At 45.8% G+C, this 21,263-nt stretch overlaps 1 protein-coding gene across 2 annotated transcripts in view; it reads right to left on the bottom strand.

The window, feature by feature from the left end:
* The window catches only part of puf (ubiquitinyl hydrolase 1 puf), a 154,136-nt gene that overhangs the window by 124,239 nt on the left and 8,634 nt on the right, over window positions 1-21,263 (bottom strand). For both annotated transcript variants that reach the window (XM_075867247.1, XM_037419658.2), the window contains exons 4-13: window positions 17,389-17,504; window positions 16,733-16,783; window positions 15,131-15,280; window positions 12,448-12,515; window positions 11,382-11,574; window positions 7,423-7,560; window positions 5,152-5,370; window positions 3,969-4,098; window positions 3,728-3,828; window positions 2,684-2,854 (exon numbers count right to left, since the gene is read on the bottom strand). In XM_075867247.1, coding sequence (XP_075723362.1) covers window positions 2,684-2,854; window positions 3,728-3,828; window positions 3,969-4,098; window positions 5,152-5,370; window positions 7,423-7,560; window positions 11,382-11,574; window positions 12,448-12,515; window positions 15,131-15,280; window positions 16,733-16,783; window positions 17,389-17,504 — 1,337 coding nt within the window. The remainder of the gene's footprint in view (window positions 1-2,683; window positions 2,855-3,727; window positions 3,829-3,968; window positions 4,099-5,151; window positions 5,371-7,422; window positions 7,561-11,381; window positions 11,575-12,447; window positions 12,516-15,130; window positions 15,281-16,732; window positions 16,784-17,388; window positions 17,505-21,263) is intronic.

Here is a 21,263-nt window from a genome sequence, read left to right as displayed (position 1 = left end):
CCATTACCGAATCATCAAAACAAACCGCCAATAACAAGATTAACAACAAAATATGGCCGCTCTCTCGCTGTCCAAATGAGAAGTTACTGCAGTAAAGGTAGCCTGTATATTGCGTTCCCTGAATTACGCGTGGATAACGAGTGTGAAGAGCAAATTGCAACCAAAGTGAGAATTGGGGGTGCTACCATGTTGTGGAAATCGTCACCACCTTTTCTGGGTAACAAACAATTTTTTTTTTCTGGTTTTCCAGAAACCTGCGATGCGATGGCGAGGAATGGCCCTTCCCGACAGCCATGGCGACAGCAAATGGTGTCGTTGTCACTCGAAAATAGCATGTACGTTGTGGGGGAGCACGTGCGCCCAACCACCCTCTCTCTTTTACAGCAGCGCGAAAGCCTAGTTGCGAAAGACCCCCACGGCCGCGCTCGCGATCCCCTTTCCCAGCACGCGAAACGGGTCTCGCTTACCTCAGTGACAAAACGTATTATTCTCTCCAGGGAGAGGGAAACCAAGTCAGTGAACAAAACTAGCGTGCGGAGGACGACCGCACACGCTCTCTGACACCGGCCAGGAACGAAGGAGGTCAAATCCGCAACCCCCTGCGAGCCAAGGATGTCAACGACCAAGGAGTAAGCGTCTACCCTTGTTTTCTGGACTATCTCCTCATGACATTTACGCGCTATTGCTAATGCCCAGCAATAAAGTGTTGTTGTTGACCTAGTCTGTTGCCTTATTCGCCCAAACCCGTGTAGCTGCAATGAGACTAGCTACGAATAGGGGACATTAATCGTGCATGGTACGATTGTGTGCGGCTGAAACATTAGTTAGGCTTGTGTCAAACACTGCTGACATGGGCTGTCTCTGACAAAATCACATTTGAAGTTATAACACTCACTGCAGAAATTTTTAAAAGGAATATTCAACAATAAATTCCATTTACATGTTCCCTATCTGTATCCCTGCCAAAAAAAACAGAAAGTGTTCTATTTCATCGAAGAAATCCGTTTTTGAAAAATTTTCAACGTGGAAAGCAAGATCTGAGCCCCACCATGGCAAGTGATTGAAAGGGGGCGGGGGTCCTGAAAAGACCACAAGGTATGAGACTAAAGCCTCTGGTTCCTCGTAAATTAATGAGAACTCAATTTTCATTAATTAACCACTTGCATGTTAACCATAAATTAACTACCTGGATGTTGGGCAGCATGCTACCCTGTGTAATAAGCTGACTTGAGCCATCGCTTACGCTCAGCCAGGTGCAGATGTAGCGTCCGGATACAGTGCAGGATGCGCAGGTAACTTGCATAGATTTCATCCATAATTGGGCAGTGCACAAAAGGAAACACAAGAGAAGGAAACAGGACACGCACTGTTTTCTTCTCTTGTCAGTTTCCTTTTGTGCGCTGCCCAATTATAGATAAGTTCCAACTCACCCGTTTTTTATTTCTACTATGGACTTCATGTTTCTGACAAGCGCGTTTGCAAAATCACGCAGAAACCAAGTGGATGCACCTTTGCCCATTCGACTCCGTAAGCGGAGCGTGACATGTGCTCTCTGTTCCCCTACTCGCGCAATCATGCTGCCCACGTAGCGGATCGTAAACAGAAAGGTACCTAATGGGCGTCGACACCACCAAACTCCCTTCCTGACGGAGCACTTCTAGTCAATGCCTTCTTGTTCGAAGCCCGCTATTTAGCTCTTCCAAAAGCTCATTGCGAGGACGACGGTTTCAGACGGGAGTCTCAGGGCATCTCGATCGCGTGGAAAAATTACGGGCGCAAAGCACAAACACCGTGCATCAAGAAACATACACGAGCGCAAAAACAAACGCACACAATCGGACGGCCATGACAGCGAACGCACAAGAAACAAAAATAAGCGTTGGTCATGCCAGCCAATGGGAAACATAAAATGGCACTTTGGAAAAGCATGCCGGCCACGTCAGCCAATGGGAGACTTGGTACAGCGCATTCGAAATGCCCGCCATGTGAGAGCCAATCAGCAATCCGGGGAACGACCTTAGAAAAACTTGGAACAGCGGCCATTCTGCTTGGACGACATTTTGAGATGGTGCAAATTACGCACAATGGCAACAGCTTCAAATCAGCAATCAAGATGGCAGCGCTCAGCCCGCTACAATGCTCATTGCACCCGCACGAAGTTTAAACCAATTTCATTCTTTCGGGAACATTTTACCATTGTCGGCGGGCTTTGAAGACCTGTTTTAATTAATTTCCTGACCGAATTTAGCATTAGTAATTTAAGAGTAGGTGCTCAGAGGTACCAATCCCCAAAAACGTTTTGTAGAAGATCCATGTTTTGGCCATTTTTGATCGTTAATACAGTAAAAAACTGTTCTAGTATAGGAACCCCAAGCTAAAGTTGGTGGAGTGACAAAAACAAGCTGCGGCTATGACTAAGAATAGGTGCGGCAAAGGGCGCGGCCAATTCAGCCCGTTTCACAGACAGCAGCGGCATGCATGCACATGCGTTTTGTATCCAGCGCTGTGTTGTGAGCTTGGCACACTGAACCGAGAAGTTTGCTTTGCGAAGCTGCATTTCCACGATGGTAGAAATGACCCCATGAGAGCTTCCAGGAGCGAGATCTAAGGTATTGCTGTGCGCCATGACAGCGCAGACAGTGCCACGGCACCATGGCGTAATTTATACAAATGCATTACTCACATGGGTCTCGCTGGTGGTCCAGGGTTTCAGTGCAGCCATGCCAACCCCGGGACCTTGAGGGTGATGGGCTGGAGAGCTCCCCTGGCTGTCTGAGGAGGACTCCATGGCCACCTGCATCGCCTCCGACTCGGCTATTCCGACCACCTGTGCGGAATCCTTGCTCCCAGACACCTGCGAATTTGCACGTGCAATCATCTCTGTGTAAAAAACAGCACTTGGCTCTTACATAAACCTGTCTATTAGGGTTCCCAAACCCCTATAAGTTCGGAGCAGTTTCTTTTCTTACCTTCAATTCCATTCCCATAGGAGCTACAAGCTGTACTTCCTAGCACGCCATAACTGCATTTGCCGACTAGAAAAATTCCCATCTCCCGCGCAGGGTTGGAGGCTTTGGCAACTGATTTTTGTCTTGAAGTTATGCCGTCCCGCCGAGAGGTATCCACTGCGGTCCGCAGACTGATGGGCGCGCGGCATTGTTACTCTATCTGGTCGATTGCGTTTCACAAGTGTGCTCGCTCAACTAGTATATATCATACACCATGGTTTGGGGTTTGCACGCTTAGATTGATTGACTACACAAACTGCAGGTGGCCAACGTGGTCTCCATTTCTAACTGAAATTAGCGCACCTGAGAAAATTTCAAGGCTGCTCGGGCATTTCGGCGCGATTTCATTAAATTTCATGGTTTTGGCACAGCTCGGCGCAACACTAGATAATTGTATCAAATAGGCGCAATTGGCGCAGCTGTTGCACCCCTGCATTGACTTGCCAAGCATGAAAACTGACATCCCTCTTGGGCCACAGATTCCTCCTGGAACACACTGGCCACAGACAGTACTTCGTGATGTCACGTGCATTGCAGACATGCACAATGAAAAGCCTTACAGAAAAAAATCTTGCTTCCTTCTCAGACATCTATGTTTTGCACATCTTGTTTTTTCCCCACAACAAATCCATTTTAACCTGCGTCGTCCTACAGCAAGCAAATGGCATGCCAGCCACGTTCTTCATAATTTCTCCGTAAGCTGCATTGAGGACACTCACCTGAGCTCCTTGCGAAGGGAAGGCCACTGGATTTTCGTCATCGTCTTCGTCCTCCTCCTCTTCACTAGCATCAGTGGCCTCATGAAAGCCCTTTTTGGACACTGCCAGACAATCGGCAAGACAAAGAGATGAACATTCAGGCCCAGTTGCATGCCACAGTCAGGGGGTCGCAGCTCGCGTTAATTTCTAGGCTGCAAAAAGGCCTCAGCCATGGACAAGGCTGCCAAGCACGAGCAAGTACCTTTGACTGGCGACCTCCGGCCGTGCGACCTGGAGCCTGTCAGCTGGCCAAAGGGGGACACCCGACCCCGCGCTGCCTTGCCACTACTGGCCCACATGTGCTTCGTCAATGCCGAAGCAAGGAGCAGAGTCTGCATGGAAGGTGTCACAGTGTGACTAGTTAGTCATAAAGCAGTCTGTATCTGTGAGGAGCAAAAAAAAAAAGCAGAATGGTCTTTTATTGCAGTATTCAGAGCGTGAAGCTACCCAGTGTTCAGGGTATCGATGTAAGTGCATAGGTCGGCAAACTCGCTCACGAGTAAACTCAGACTCAGATAGAGTCAAGAGTCCGAGTAATTAATGTTCTGGAGTAATTAATGTTCTGGCGAGCTCAAGCCTGAATGAGACCAACAGATAAAAATTTCAGGAATTCTGAGTCTTGTTAGTGAAAATTTAGGCAAGTCTGGGTCCGAGGGAGCCCCAAGAGCAAAATATATTTCATGAGCGAGTATGAGTGGGCTACACACTTCATGCTGACCTGTAAGTGAAAAAAGAGGCTCTGTTTTTAGCCAGCCTATCCGTAAGTGAATAGATAGGCTCTGTTTTTAAGTACGGATTATTTCTGACAATAGCCAGCCAATTCATTGATTTAGAATTACAGACACCAAACATAGCATCAATGGAGTTTAGTATTAGATTCAAGAACTACGTGATAAACCTCAACAAAAAATTCCGCCATATCCACGAAGTGAATGATGATGAGTGGGCGAAGCTCCGGAGGTAAACCATGAATCCTCTGTACATTTTGCCCACTCGATTTTATTACATCGCTCCCCCTAGCGTACGTCGCTGCACTAAATCGAACGATTGCCTTCAACCAATGACACGCGCCATATGTGGCATCATTTCTATTTTATAAGATCTCGCGTCTTTCATCAACTACAAGTACCGCTTTCTAGTTTATAACATCTTGCATCTTTTCATCATCAACTACAAGTACCACCATCTAGTAAACACTACAAGAACTAAACGAGAGGTGGCTACATACAGGAGACGGTACCGCCATCTAGTGAACACTGCAAGAACTAAACTAGAGGTGGCTACATACAGGCTACAGGGGACGCACAGCCCACGCCCTAAGGAGCTTCGTCCCTAAAAATCTGAATAAATTTGTTTGGCGGTGCGTTTGAAGACCTCCCGCTCACCTGTTCGCTGTGCTCCCTAGGCGGCAAGGCAAAGAGGCGCGCGTACAGGTGAAGTGCGGGCCCGTCCCGTAGGCTGCGTATCAGGGGCGGCAAAAGCTCCAAGACTTGCCGGCCACAGTGCTTCAGCTGTCCCGCAGCCCACACGGCGTCAAGGTGTGCAGTGGTCAGCTGACTCTCGGACGCCAAAAGACCAAGCACCAGATGGCTCTGCTTGATCACCTGCGAATTGATGACACCGAGATGCCAGGTCAAAACAAAGCAGTGCTACAGTCGTTTACAATCTAAAAAAAAAATATGTTCGCTGCCCTTACAGTCGTCGGAGCTGTCACTCCGACCGAAAATTTGCATAAATGCTCTATCCAATGGGCTTACTGATTTTCTTGATGTCAAGCACTTTCTAGAGTGTGTGGGGTCTCAAAGCAGGCAAGCAACACGCCACGCACTTGGAGTGAAAGGACACAGTTGACGCGGTTGGTACCAACCAAACAACAACATACATATATTTACCTAATTTCAGAACGATGATATCGTCCGCTGAATCATACATCAATCGTTATCAACGCTAAACAACCTTAAACAATACTCCAAAACATGACAAACAGAATAACACGACAAACACACAATAACATGACAAATACAATAACACGTTTGACTTACCACGAGGGTCCCAGGCGCGCAGGTCCGCGGTGCCACGCGCCGAGGACCTATGCTTGAGACAACCGTTCGCAGCAACCCCCACGCGCAAAAGAGGCTCAATCAACTCTCGCCCGCCACCAAGGCTTGCTTTTGCCAGGGGTTACTGCCAGCGCTACCCCATGATGATGATGATAGTGGTGGCCAACTCTCGCGAACACAACGCGACCTACCGCCCGATGGTTGTAACCCGAGATGCGGCTTTTGGGCGAGACACGTGCGCCACGCGGCGCAAGCAACTTTACAGGAGAGTGTCTGTACCCACACAAGTGTTTTTAAAGCCTCATTCACACTGAAGGTGGGGCGGCCAAAGTGGCGAGGAGGCAACGTGAAAAGCAGCAAAAATCTCCTCTCCAGGAGGTGAAAGCGGAAGAAAAACCAGGTGGCAAGGCCGGTCGCTCTCGGAGCAATTTTTTGTCGCCTGCCGAGGCTCGCGCTTTGCCGCAGCCAATGAGAACGCCACGCAGCGGAGGCGCGGTGATGGCGCGGGTGTATGTTTGGGAGAAGCATTGACATGTCATAGCGGCACGTGCACAAAATCGTCAGATGCCTGCCTGTTCTGCCGCGCAGCCAGACGAAAGAGGCATGCGGTCTGAACAGGTTCACGCACTCGCCGCCTCGGAAATTCCGCTTCGCCGCTTTGCTGCATCGCCTTCGGTGTGAATGAGCCTCAACAGCTAACTTTCATACACATGTTTGTGTTACTAGATTTACATAGGAAACTTAAACATTGTGGCAAATTTTCTCAGGGATTTTAACATCACTGGTCAGCCAACTGTAATGTTCAAGGCAGTAACGACAACTGATCCCGCAGTGCGAAATATTTTTGACACAGGACAAGAGTAGGGACGAAGACGTGTGCGTACTTGCAACAAGAGTTATTTCAAAGAGCACGCACGCATGCACACACACACACACAGTGTGTGTGTGTGCGTACACACTCTCAAAGTGCAAAACAAAAAAACATTCAAAGATACCCACAACTGGCATGGGCGAAAATCTTACATTCTAAGCAAAGACAATTCTTTTGGCAAAGCCAGAGAAAGGAAGCGCTGACGCAGTTGAGCCCTAATCTACATATCCTCTCTGCCTCGATAATTTCTCTTGTTTTATTTCTGTATTTTTCCAACGATTACGATGTCATGCAAAAGCGGTTTTTAGCCACACGTACACTGCAATGCAATGCCAAGAAAACATCGCGACCATTCTTTACGTTATAAGCGTGTTCACGGAGCTGGTCATGCACTTGTCATACCCTTGTCAGTAACAGCAAACCTTCGAACTTTCTCAGATGAACGGCAGGTGCTCTGCGGTTCTGTGGGCAGAGCTTAAATTTTACCTAGCTTGTCACTGACTGTAAGTGCTGGGTTGGTCTAGTACAAGGAGGTTGACCGGGGACGAGCAAGGGGAGTGTTAGTAATAGTGTTCGAAATGTTTTTTGAAAGGAATTCGACAACCGATACATAATTAAGCATAATGAAAAGTTACCAGAAAGCTTGAACAGTGAACCGAACTTTCTTAATGCGCAGATGCAACGTGAGATCACATTAAACTGATTATGAAACTTCGAACACACACCTCCACATGAAGGTTGGGTCCAAAGATGTGCTCGACGACTCGATACTCGACCAGCCAAGCAGCCAGGGCTTTTGCCATGGCCTGAGCTCCCACCACAGTCTCGCTGTGACACAACTCATTTAGCATGCTTATGTGGCTCTGCAAGACAACAAAATTAAAAAAAAAAAATCATGGGACCATACGATTGATTACATGCATCACGAAAAACCGCACGTAACCATCGCCAACTATGACACTAAAGCAATCGAATTTGTTTCCTCTATCAGAAAACTGAGGAGACAAGCCACAGCTAAAACAACACTGGCTTACCCACAAGGGGGTGGAGAGAGGGGCTCAAACCCCCTCTCTCCACCCCCTAGCTGGTACGCCAGTGCTGTTGCCGTATTTACTCGCGTAATCCTCGCACTCGCATAATTCTCGCACCCCCACATCGCCCCACAAAAATCTGGTTTCTTTTTTTCCTCGAGTAATTATCGCACCCCCAAAAACTGCTGCAATAATGTCGTCTGCTCTTCCCAGCCACTGATGATGATAGCGCACGCTATCTGGCGCCATCTATTAAGCATTGAGCGTACTATTGCACAGAGATTCAATCCAATCCAAGCCAAGCTGAAGTGGCCAGTGCGCGTTGCGACGTGTTTTGTATGTTGTGTCGGTAATCTTGTCACGTTATGAGGCGATATTGAAGCTGTACGGCTGCTTTCAAGTTGCAAGTGATAGATCATGCACTAAACAACGGCAACAGGGCCGCCGGTAGGCCCTTCGGAGCCTACGAGTTTTGTGTTCGCTACTGGTGACGGCAGCTGAAAGCCACCAAGACGCGTTGGGCCTGCCGTGTGCCTAAAACTGGGATTGATGGTAAACTTAATTTCTTCAGAAGGAAACTGCGGACGATTATGTTAAATAGCCATCAGCCCAATACTGACGTCCCACGCTTACCTTTTGAGGGCCCCTGTTGAGCGACGAACGCTATTGCTATGTCTGCAAGCTTTGCGTGTGGTATTCCAATTCTCGACTATTTGCTTCCACTATTTGTGTCTCAAATAAATCTTCTCTTGTGTTGAACCTCTGCTTTTATTGTTGAGGTAAGTTTTAATTAGTACTTCCTAAAGCTTGCTGTTAGTCGCTGGTGTGAGAATCTTGATTTGCGGCCACTTCGTTTTCTTTTTCGCTCTGTATATTTTCGTAGAAAGTTTTCCCCGCGTAATTCTCACACACCCCAACTTTTCATTGGTTTTTCTGGCAAAAAAAGTGCGAGGATTATGCGAGTAAATACGGTACTTCATTCAAAGTCAGTATGTACCAACTAGCCTAATTCAAGAAGCTAATCAAGTTGATGTAAACAGTTGTCAAAACATCCTATCTGACAGGAATGGCTTCATTACTTTTTTTCTCAGATATGCAGTTGATCTTAAAGTGTACAAATTAGGCAGACCAGCCTAATTATGCAAAACAAAGAGGGTTATAGAACATTACTGCCCACTTTTCAAGTGAAATGCTGAGCTGAATTACCAATGACATGAAATGTTACACAGAGGCAGAGGAAAAGGCCAATGTTTTCACTTGCACAGGCATGAACACTGCTCGATAATAATGACCAAATATTTAGCCCGATTCCAAGCCATGAAAAGCATCAGACAGCCAAGCTGTCGCCATGACGATAATGATGACTTTCGGTACGAAAAGGTCATCATCAGCATCATCATTGCAATCATTTTATCTGCAGAAAAAGCATCATTATCATTCCCAGAATGACCGTCATCATTTCGTTGTATTTGTTTCTTTATGCACTCCCGCCTCTGGTCATGTGGCCTGCATAACACTACCATGACGATGACAGCATAGGCAAGACTAAGACAACTTCAGTGCAAACGAAATTATCCATTATTTTTCAGCTACTATGATAGCGTTCAATACTTTAATTCTATTTGAGCACTACACTCAAACTTCAATACAGCCGAATCTCGATAATTCGAACTTGAAGGGGCCCGAAAATTTGTTCGAATTTGTGGGAATTGAGGTCGGCCCACTGCCTTTGCGCGGGCTTTGCCGCCTCTTTCTTTTTCTCATGTCCCGAGATGTCTCCCCTCCTCCGCTCTCTGCCGCGCTGGGAGAGCGGAGTGACGTTTAACCCCCTCACTCGGTAGCAGATGTTGACTGTGGCGCCGCGCGCGGAGTCTCCCGAAAGGCTTTGTGTGCGGGCGTCGGGAGTAGAGAGAGACCTCTCCGGGGACGACATGGGGGTAACCACGCTTTTCTTTTTCGTGCGTCAGCTCCCTGTGGGGCTCGTTCGGACTTCGCCAACAGCGCCCGTGCTTACCTTATGTCGCCCCCCCCCCCCCCCCCTCCTTCTGAACACTAGGCCGAAGGGTGGTACGGTGTCCTAGTGCGTGGCCTAGCTACGCCGACCCGTCTCCCTCCGAAGCCAACGCGAGCGCCTTTGCCCTCGCTTAAGCAACCGGGCCTTGGTCCCGGTGTCTCCGTGGATCACCCTTACCACGGAGACGTGCTCGTGGCACCTTGTGTAGTACTTTTATGCCTGTGGCATGGGTAAGCCCATTTGCTTTCCCGCCGCGCCTTAGCAACGGGCTGTACTGCGTCTTGGTGTTGCCGCAGACAATAGAGTTGCGACTGAGCAGTATCGTGTTCTCGCCACGGCGACGGTTAACGCATGCCCTGCGGCTCGCTAAGACCGGATCCACGCTAGTGGCCGTACTCCTTCGGGATACGTGTCACTACAAATTAAAAGTAGTTCAAATTAATGAAAGCTAAATAAACGGAGGGCTCTCCATGCAGTGGTGCATGTGCATTGAGCTAACACACGAGGGGGAAGTTTCAGAAGACTTACATTTATTCACAAAACACAGGACATCGGTTATTAATTGACATAATAGGTGCACGTCTGCACACATTTGCCTTGCAGCGAGTCAATCAATTTCTCATGGCGCTTGCAAAGCATTTCTACTTTGGCTTCAGCATAGACGACGACAATGACAACTGCGTAGCGTAGCGGAGCCTCTCCGCTACGCAGCCGCAGCATGACCAGCACGTGGCGAGAAAGGAGGAGCATCTCCACGTGGAGAGAAGCAGATCGGCATTTGAGAAAAAATCAACATTCCACGACAGCTTTTTTTTCTTTCTGTCAAAAGAAGAAGCGTCACGTGGCAAGGACGGAAAAAGGGGAAGCGTGGCACCGGCGCGTGAGAAACTTCCACCCCATCCTCAAGGCGCAGAGCCATGCTCCCGCAAGGGGCAAGGGCTGCAGAATATAGTGCCTTTTTCCTTTCCTTCAACCACACATTCATTCAACCCAGCGACAGCTTTTTTTTTTTTTTCCCCCACTCTCTTTGGAAGGAGAAGGTTCTTTATGTGGCAGGGACGAGAAAGGGAGAAGTGTGACACGGGCGCGTCGCAGATCGGCATTTGAGACAGCGCAAACATTCCACCACAGCCTTTTCTTTCCTTTTCATTTCCTTCGCATGCAGCGTTGACGTGTCACAGGTGTCGCCGCATATTGGGCGGGGTGCTGAGAGCATTTTCGGAGCGCAGTGTGTTCGAATTAACCGTCGCAAGTGCTTGCGCGTTCAAATTACCAGGCGTTTTCGCCCATTGGAATATACGTAGCTTTGACATGACCTCATTGTGAGTTAGAATTAACCGGAAGTTCGAATTAGGCGTATTCAAATTATTGAGATTCGACTGTATAACGAACATAAATATAGTGAAACATCAGTCATAACGAAGTGAAAAATTAGTTTTGCAATAGGTACAGCGTTAGGAATATACCTTCATAATGAATTTATGGATATAATAAACTTAATTTCATGTAATATACAACTTTGCTATAATGTGGTTTGAGGGTATTCAATTTTATCGCCAAATGTACTACAAGTCCACCCCCAATAAAACATTCACACAAAAACGGAAACAATGTAATCGCTACTGAAGCACCCGCTCACATTGATCTGGGCGATGCCCGAGAGTCGCATGGTGAGTGTGGGCGAGACGAAGCACCGGAAGGCCAGCTCGAGGCCTTCCCTGTCCAGAGCCAGGTGGACGTCCAGTGGATCCTTGACCGCCCCCAGCATCAGCTCGAACAGGCTGCGACTGGTGGCACCACGGAGTTCCCCTTCACATCGGCTGCACAAGTACCTGGGCAAAAGGGCAGCGTTGACAAAGCTTGGTGGGAACATTTTTTTTTTCCTCATCCTTACGAGAAATGGCCCGGAAACGTGGCAAAAAGTGTTAGAAACACGGTCCAGACACAAGACTTGCTGCACTAATTAAGAAGAGCATTGAAAGATTGCAACCCGTGGCCTTTGCAAGGGAATAGAATATAGGATTACAATTAGATGGTGCCAACTATCGAAGTTACTCTTATATGTGCGCAAATGGCTTTTGTTTCTTCACAAGTACCCCAGAGCTTGAGTAATTGACACTGCCACTTACTTGTAGAGTTTACAGTTACCCAAGCTGTACCTCTTGGAGCATTTTGCTAGTGTGTTCAAGTTCAAAAAGCATGCATAAATTGCAGAAGGCATGCACAAAGGCAGTGCCCCCCCCCCCCCCCCAAAAAAAGACAGTGGCATAAATGGATGTCCTTGATACCACAAGCCATTTTCTGCTTGATTGTTTCAACAACCCGCAATACAAATCAATCTTGTGCTTCTATGCCATTACCACAATTTATTGCTTTAGTCAGTCAAGGTATGTTGAAAAAAAAAAAAAACTCCAGCTAATAAGATCATTCTTTTGTACGTTTTGCAAAGGGTTGATATTACAATGTCCTGTCTAAGCAGACACCAAGCAAGGAACGATCGGTCACAGCTTTTGGAACTGACAATCCAAGCTAAAGAAGTAGTACCTCGACGAACTTTATTCACGATCGCCAGCAACGCTGCGCAAACAAGTTTAGCCATTTCCGAGCTCCTCCTCACACTTGTGCACAGAACACACTACAGTTAACACACAAGCATTGATACAGAACCAACTCGAATGATGCAGCAGCAGTAGTGGGTAACGCACCGAATGACTGAAGACCGCAGGGGGACCAAGTGCTGTACAATGCATGGCAGGTTCATCCACAGCTTCAGCTGTTTAAGAGAGGGAGAAAGTGAAACGGCAAAGTGAACATTGTGAGCACTTCTACCGATTTACACTCGCAGAGCTTTAAATTGCGTGTTATGAAATTTTTACGTTCGAAAAAATAGAAGCTGATACATTTCTTCCAGAAGCAGTCGTCATGACGTTTATCATTGTAGAAGGCAGGAAACCACAGTCTCATCGCAAATAGTGCAGTGAAGCTCGTACCGCCAACTTCATGCATCACAGCAGAGTGACTTGTTGGGAGAGCTGGTTATTTCGCACCAAAAGCTATGTCAATTCATGCATTAGTGGCAAATGCTCTGTATTGCATAATTGAGCTTGATTGATGATTGATATGTGGCGTTTAACATGACGAAACCACCATATGATTATGAGACACGCCGTAGCAGAGGGCTCCAGAAATTTCAACCACCTGGGGTTCCTTAACGTGCACCCAAATCGGAACACACAGGCCCACAGCATTTTCTTGCATAGTTGAGCTGAAAATTAGTAAAGATATATTCCTTTTGTAAGTAGTCATCGCGGCGTTTATCATAATAGAATGCACGAAACAATGGCTTCACCAAACATGGCGCGGTGAAGTTGCTACCGCCGCCAACTTCATGCCTTATTGGCAGATCCTCCGTATTGAATAATTGAACTGAAAATTAATAGTGAACCTTGTTAGGAAACATGGTGACTTATGGCAATAAAGCAGATTTTGCTTTTTAGATCGCTGGCGATGAGAAAAAGGCTGAGTCGTTGAAACAGATGTTACCTATGTGGTGTTTTCGATTTCTTGCAAATTGTTTTTACCGTATTTACTCGCATAATTTGCGAACTTTTTTTTTGCGATATTACGGCCCGGAGAAGGGGGTGCGCAAATTATGCGCAGATTTCGCGAGCGCATACGAAATATTGTAAGCGATGGTCCTAACGTGCGCAGTATATACACTTAAAAAAGAAGAAATAGGTAAATTGGAGCACAAACGAAGTGTGCCTGTTAATTTTGAAAGAATCTGTGTGTACTTAAACAGTCAGATACAGTCACGAGCGGTCTAGCAGAATTCACTAATAGCGAAGTCCGATTAAGAATCGTCGTCAAGCGCATTCGAACGCCCTATTTTCTTGAAGCTCTTTTCCAAATGCTGGGAGAAACTTGGTCCCACAACACGGTGATACCGGAAGAACTAAGCATCCACATATAATTGAAAAGGCCTCCTTCAATCGAAGGAAACTTGCATTAGCAAGAGCATACTTTTCTGCTTTCACGCGTACCGATCACGCCGGTCACGGCGTTGAAGAACGTTTCCTTGAAGTGATTTGTGGCGGCACGCTTCCCATTTTCTTTAGCCAAATTTACAACAGCCAGCTTCAGTTTCGAAGTATATATAATTACTGTAGCACATCGCAAGGGAACCGTCAGAACATGCCAGCGGGATGGCGAAACCTAAACTTCCGAAATACACCAAGCGTGCGTTGCAGCGAGGACGCAGAAAACGAGGGGAACAGTTGGCGCAGACCCTCGCACGCCTCCGATGCAGAAAGTCGTCTGTGCCATGACGTGAGCGTGCATTCTTGCCATTATCCCAGTGGTAGAGATTGGGTGATAGGTGCAATCAAACGCTCGAGCAGTTCGAGGCAGTATTCTACGGACCCTAATTCGGGGGAAGTCCTCTGAAGAAGGGACTTTGCACTCGCAGCCTGTTTGACAACGCTCGTCTGCTCGGCGAGGCATGCACCCGGCCGTAGCATCGGAATGTCCAAAGGTGCGTGGGTCAGAGACCACGAAATATGGGAGGAATTTTTTTTTTTTTTTTTTCCGTAAAGCCGGCAGATTATTAAGGGTGCGCAAATTATGCGAGAGCGCAAATTACGTGCGTAAATATGGTATATATTGTAAAAGCAGCAAATAAAGCGTAGGTAGTAAAAGCCGGCAGATTATTAAGGGTGCGCAAATTATGCGAGAGCGCAAATTACGTGCGTAAATATGGTAAAAGCAGCAAATAAAGCGTAGGTAGTAAGTGCTCGTGTCGTAGAGCAGTGGTTCTCACACCATAGATGTGTTGGGGACCCCTTTAAACTAGTAGAAGTGATGGGGGACCCCTTGCAGCAGAGGGGAGGGGTACATAGGTAAATTAACACAACTGGAGCATGAAACAGTGCCTTTTATTGCTACCGAAAACATCAAACAAACATGCCACATTACTTCATCAATACAGTTCATCAATACATGGCACAATCATGCTTAAAGAAAAATGCGGGTGAGGATTTCGCGGATCATAGAACTGGCTTCGCAGACCTCAAACCACTTTCATAAAGAATGTATTTTCAAACCATGTAGAGCGACTCGAAGTTATCCTTCTTGCTTAATAAATGACAGGCTATTTGGTTTGAAAAAGCTGTGCCCCGGGGAGTGAATAAGAGGTGCCAAAGTGTGTGCTTTCTACCCGACCTCTCAACTTTTCTACAACTATGTACTAAACTCCTCCCTGCGAGCTCAGCTGACCTAGCTTCCATCTGTCATATCCTACTTTGAACACACAAATGTCATATTTAGCATGGCCTTCAAGTAGTTGCTTTGAAAGCAAGCAAATTCAGAGTCAAGGGGAACACCACTCACATTTGAGACGAGCGAAACGAGGGCGTGGGCCAGGCCGATGGGCAGCCTCTGCGGCGGCACATCCTGGAAGCAGGAGTGCAGGAGGGACAGGCCGCCTTGGCCGCAGAAGTGAGCCACATTGCGGAGAAGGTGCACTGGAATGTCCAGATCCTGCAAGTGCCGCAAGAACATTTGAGTAAGTTGAGCAATCGAGTGCAAAACAGATTGCAGTGGTACTACAACGCTACAAAAGAGGGCGAAAAAGGTGGAAATTAACAACTAACTGCTTGTAATACAAAGCCACAGGTAAATCCGTACGGCTTTCTCAGAATGAATTTCAGAATGAAAAGTTTCTTAGTTGCAAAAAAAAATTTGCCCTGGTCTGGGGTTCAAACCCAGCCCTTTTCCAACTCCTTTTCAGGGCAGTCTCTCTACCAATTGAACTAACCAGGTGTGGTTCAGCATGATTTTGCAGAACTCACTTGCATTACAAAAGAGTACACCTGTTGATATGCATTCTGCATGCCAAAATACTGATTTTAGGCAGTGTACCACACAGGTCAAAACACTCTAGGACAAATGAAAGTGTTTGGGGTGTCTTTGCACCAGGACAAAACAAAAACATGGTGAGCTTAAAAAAAAATGTTATACAAACACCTCTGCCTGTGCCCCAAAAGTACACAGGCTATGCTGCAAAACAACAATCCTAAAATGGCCTGCTTGGGTTTCCTTTTTCAAAAACTATACACTAACTACTTTTTTGTCAATGTTGTTATGCCAAAACTATACTCAAATCTTAATATAACAAAACCGAATATACTGAAATATCGGTTATAACAAAACAAATTAGGATTAGTCTTGGAATAGATATAGTGTTAGAAATACACCTTTATAACAAATTTTCAGTCATAACGAAGTTATTTTCGTATAAGCAACAATTTTGTGATAATGAGGTTTGAATGTCAAGCCACACCTTGTGAGTTACTCGTAATTGCCAAGCACATGGCAGAAAACAAGCAAAATATTACAGCATGAAAAATTATCTTCCCTAGCATGGTTACAGCACTGCAAGACGTCTTAAGCTTGAGGATGCCCGTCACGCAATATCAAGTTATCGCAGCCAGCTTTTAGAGTAACTTACAACAGTGTTTAAAATGTTGTTAGAACACAAAGTTCAACGAGAGACAAGCCATCCTTTCAGCCACTTCATTTCTCCTTGAAAACAATGTGCCAAGGGTACGATTTCCCCCCACATGACTGCCACAAAGCTTTTATTAATTAATAGTTTATTACCAAAACCAAGAAACAATTAAGAGTTTTAAATGTGAACTCAGCACCCCACCCACTTCTGTATAGATGCATACAGGCCCATTTTACGTGGCAGAATTTTGCTGTGCTTGCGCAAAAATTTATTTTCCGTTCTAGAATTTTGCAGTAACCAATCACAACCCGGACAAAATACAGATGTGTGAAAATGCCTAGGCCAGTACTGGCGAGTCAAATTAGCAGCGCCAGTGCAAGCACTGCTCATCGAATTCGCATCAAATCCAGTGCAACGTCTGGCAGTGCTACCCTGAGTGCTGTTCAGCAAAACCACTGACCAAACAAGTGACAAAAACTCACATTCACATCGCACACGGTGCTGAGAGCTGCAATCTCTGCCTGCGAAACCTCCTGCAAAGGGGAAGAAAAATGACAGAGCTGAGTTTAAATATTCATAGTATCTGAATTCGTCTGACATAGTACTATATTCTGCTTCCTACATTATGCGCAATGTCGTGAAAGCGAACGAGCCTTGTTGAAGTTGATGCGTTCGCAACAAAATATAATTCAATCTTCTTACCACGAATGATAGAATTTTTTCCCGTTAATACGGCAAAAGATAACTGAAGATATTGTCAGCCTTAGAAACAAAAGCGCCACTGAACATCCGTTATGCAGCAGTATAGCTTAGTTAACATGTGACGTCACATACAGGCTCTCTGCTCTGGGTATATCACGGCGGTGGCCACCTGGACTTTCTATCTCATGAAACAGTGTCAGTCCAGGGGAGGACGTCGCATATTCGTTCGGTCCCCATGTTCCTTTGTGCTCTCCTCACTGTCTTCTGTCAGCCAGTCGCGCCAAGGTAAAGCACAAAGAAACGCAAGGGTGCACCGCCACTGATCAGACGTCCTGCGAGTTATACGTTTCGCAGGCCGAACTATTCGCACAGCTTCCACAGTGTTGCGCTCCTGATGTGTGAAACGAAGTAAAGACTTCTTCAATGGGCCACGTACCTCGAGCTTTGAGTGCAGGCTGTGCTTGAAGGCCACGTAGAGCGGGAAGTTGAGAAGGAACACTTTAGAGGCGAAATGCAGGAGCTTCTCCTGGTCCTCCAGGGACCAGCCTTCCACTACAGGCGTAGCACGAAAGAAAAGTGGCAAAGTGACGACACCATCTCTACTCAACACGGCACTTCTTTCACGCAAAGTTGCACAAAAGTTTCGAAGCCACAAAGCAAGTAATCAGCAGCCATTCGTGATCACTTCCCACCCCTGCGAAGTAATGCTTCTTCAAGTGCTGACACACCACCAGACAAAAAAAAATTAAATTATGGGTTTATATGTGCCACAGTGTGCCCCAACAACCATACAATTATGAGGCACACCATAGTGACATAGACTCTCACAGTTTTGACCACCTGGGGTTCTTTAGAAAGCCCCTGAATCCAAATCCATTGTTGAAGAATGAAAACGTGACAATTTAGAGCTAAGCAATGCAAGCACTTTCTTTACCCTAATCAGTTCACGTCATAATGACGCACTTTCAAATCAAAACGTACACCAGAGCCAGCATTATACTTAGCAGCTAGATTTGTAGTGACATCACACAGTTGTCACGCGAAAACTTGCATACCAGTCCCCGTGTTACATGTTTTGACATCGCGTTTTAATCTGTCAGGACTGAATTTTCCAATTTTGTCACCCACTAGGCCAGTTGTTCTCAGAAATGGATATGTCGGGGACCCCCTGTGGACTGGTGGAAGAGATGGGGGACCCCTCGTAGAGGAGGGAGGGATTACGTATGTAAATAACGCAACTGGAGTGTGAAGCAGGTGCCTTTTATTGCAACCAAAAATATCAAGCAAACGTGCCACTTCATTTTGGACAGCTCATCACTAAGTGACACAGTCGCGCCTAAACAAAGTTGCATATGTAAAAAAAAATAATACAAAATGTAAAACAGTGGGTGAGGGTTCCGCGGATCTTAGAAATGGCTTCGCGGACCCCCTAGGGTCCACAGACCCCATTTGAGAACCACTACTCTAGGCAGTCGCTGTGGCAAACAGTCGAACCAGCATCCTCAAGCGAATTTGCTCCTTGGAATTTATATTCTCTTTTTGTAGTTTTTCATCTTGTTCTAGTACTTTTGCATTTTGCAATTACTATTTGCTATTTATTTCTATTGTAATTTTTTCTTCAACTCCCTAGCCTTATTTTTTTACCTGTATGCATTGCATTCTCTTTGTATATTATTTCACCTTATTTTTAATATTATGTATCAATATTTTACACTTGCCATAGCCTCTGCAATATCAATCAATAAATAAAAACAGCGTAACACTGCATCTGCTAAGCTACAACGGTTATTCCATACGCAACTGCCGAAGATGCTCTGAAAGAGTTTTAACCTAGCTGCCACAGCCAAGTTTTTGAGAACACACTTATGCATAGATTTCTCCTTGGCAGGAGAATTATGCAGTTATTCCCGCTCCTCCACACCCCTTGACACCGAGTTACATGCACAAACATAGTGAACCCTATGAAGTGCACACATCTCCACATGCACACACAAACAATGACAATAAACTCAGAACAAAACGTAACGTAACAGCCACCTTTGCTGAGGGCGCAGACAAAGCTTCAGACTGTTCTTGCTGTTTGAAGGCACTCAGCTACAAGACATTAGACATGTGGCCTCACCTGTTCGACGTCAAAGCGCAACTCTTATCGAAAGTTGCGTCAATGACGAAGCCTGGTATAAATGGCTCTTCTAGTCTAATTCTCGGTGTGCCTCTATTCACACTTGAATTTTGTGCAAATGCAGAATTTCACTATTTTTTTTTTCGTAACATTCTGCTTGGATGTAGTGCCCGAGGGCACAGGCAATCCCCTGGTTTTTCTAGTGAATAGAGACATGCCACCGATTCATTAAACTTCAGCAGGAATTCGAAGCTTCTGTCCCAATATTTTTTTTTTCTCACTTAAAACCCCCTAAAAGGCACAGAAAGTTTGTGGCCAAGTCAGAATATGAGTTAGCGCAAATTTTGGAGTGCACGTTGACTTCAAAGTGTTGCTTTATGGTAATGCAAGGAACGTGGCTTCAGAACAACATGTTGGCTTTATTTTTTTCTGCCCAAGTTAGCAGTTCGGGGTGCAGGTTAGATACAGAAGTATGTTCTCCGTAAGAGTGTACAATATACTCCTTATACCATAAAACTACAAACAATGTGTACATACAGCCTGAATAAACCAGTATGCATTGCTTCACGGCACAGCAGCAATCTGCCATGACGATAACTTGCACGGTGAAAAGGACTATGCACAAACCTCCCTAGTGATGAGAATCCCATTTTTTGTCCAGTTGCGTTGCAGGCAATAGACAATTCTTAGTCGTAAAAGCATGTAGGCACCACACTTAAACATGAAAGCACTATATCCCTCCTACAAGCCTCTCAAAATTCACACCACGAAAAAAAAAAATAAGGAAAGCTGCTTCACTGCCTTAATAGTAGTGATAATGTCAAGCGGTTCACACCCCCGAAACAATGTATTTTTTGCCTACATTTCCGCAGGCAATGAACGAATTTGGGTGATTGGGAATGAAACATCGAAGTACTGCATGAAAACAAAATCCAAGCCTTTCGAGATTCCACTTTTAAACAAAATTTCAGGCAGAAAGAAGCTGGAAGATCAGCCAGAACCATTTACATGCCAGACTTCGCCGTGGACACAACATTTGACAAACTTGGGAGGGAAAATTGGGTACAGGAAGTGCGTGAACATCAAAAGCAAATGAAACAGGACAAAGTAGAAAGAAAGGGGAAAGCATTTGGTGCCAGAAGCATTCCACAGTGCATAAGCATCTTTTTTAAAAAACGATAGTCTTTCTTCGGGTACTCGAACGCAAAAATTTGAGTCTATTTCTGTCTGTTGCACGATTCAGCCACCCAACGAAAGTTTAAGCCCTTGCTCGATTTCCAGCCATCTTGATCTGGTGGCTGCGTTCATACTTCTGAACAGTGTCAATCAAAAAGCAAATATTATGCATATCTGAGGTGCAGCGCCAACATGCAAGTATTAGGTAGTGTGTTTCTTTAATAATAGGAAATGCAGATACGCAATTCTAAAGACCGTAGTGTTTCTAATGCTGCGCTAGCAATGCGACGCTATGATAGAAAAAAACGAAAGTTTTTTTCGCTTCGCTAAGACGCCGCGGTGCTGCCACCTACCGGTTGCACCGAAGTATGCAGATATGCAGCTCTTTTTTTTTTTTTTCATTGATGTACCAAGCGAGCTGGAAGGGCACGGACAAAGGGATGGCACTAAAATTGAATGTAGCGTGACGGCACCGTGTTGTTAACAGTGGGCGATCCATGAATTTCTTTTGACAGTCTAGTGTTGCCGACATTCCTCTCTACAAGTAGAAATTAAATGAAATGCACATGCGCATTTCCCTCTACCCCTCTAGTCTGGCCCATGGCCAGTCTGAAACATGTCTCGAAGAAGGAAGAGAGAGAGAGAGAAAGGGGAGGGGGAGATAAATACGGATGCACACGTATCCAGCCATGGTCTATGCAAGCATATATATCTGCAGGCATATATCCCTCCCCCTCCTATTCTGGATACCACCCAATTTCGCTTCTCCCTCTGACAAGGCTATCTTCTCACCCCCTTAACGAAGAAAGTTTTGTCTAATTCCACGCACCTTCTGAGAAAAACAGTTTGCTAGCATAATAAGCTCAAAGGAAAAAAAGTGTTGGACAGGAGAGTTGGTCGGACGCCACATCTCACTTTATTTTATTTTCTTCCTTCATGTTTTTTTTTTTTTTTGCACTGGTTGTGACAAAAAATACATTCTGGCACTGCTGTCGCATGCAAAAAACTCAACT

The sequence above is a fragment of the Rhipicephalus microplus genome, chromosome 6 (assembly GCF_043290135.1).
Source record: "Rhipicephalus microplus isolate Deutch F79 chromosome 6, USDA_Rmic, whole genome shotgun sequence".
NCBI classification, from domain to species: Eukaryota; Metazoa; Arthropoda; class Arachnida; order Ixodida; family Ixodidae; genus Rhipicephalus; species Rhipicephalus microplus.
Note: the sequence above shows the minus strand (reverse complement) of the source record. Positions and strands in the feature narration are given on the sequence as shown.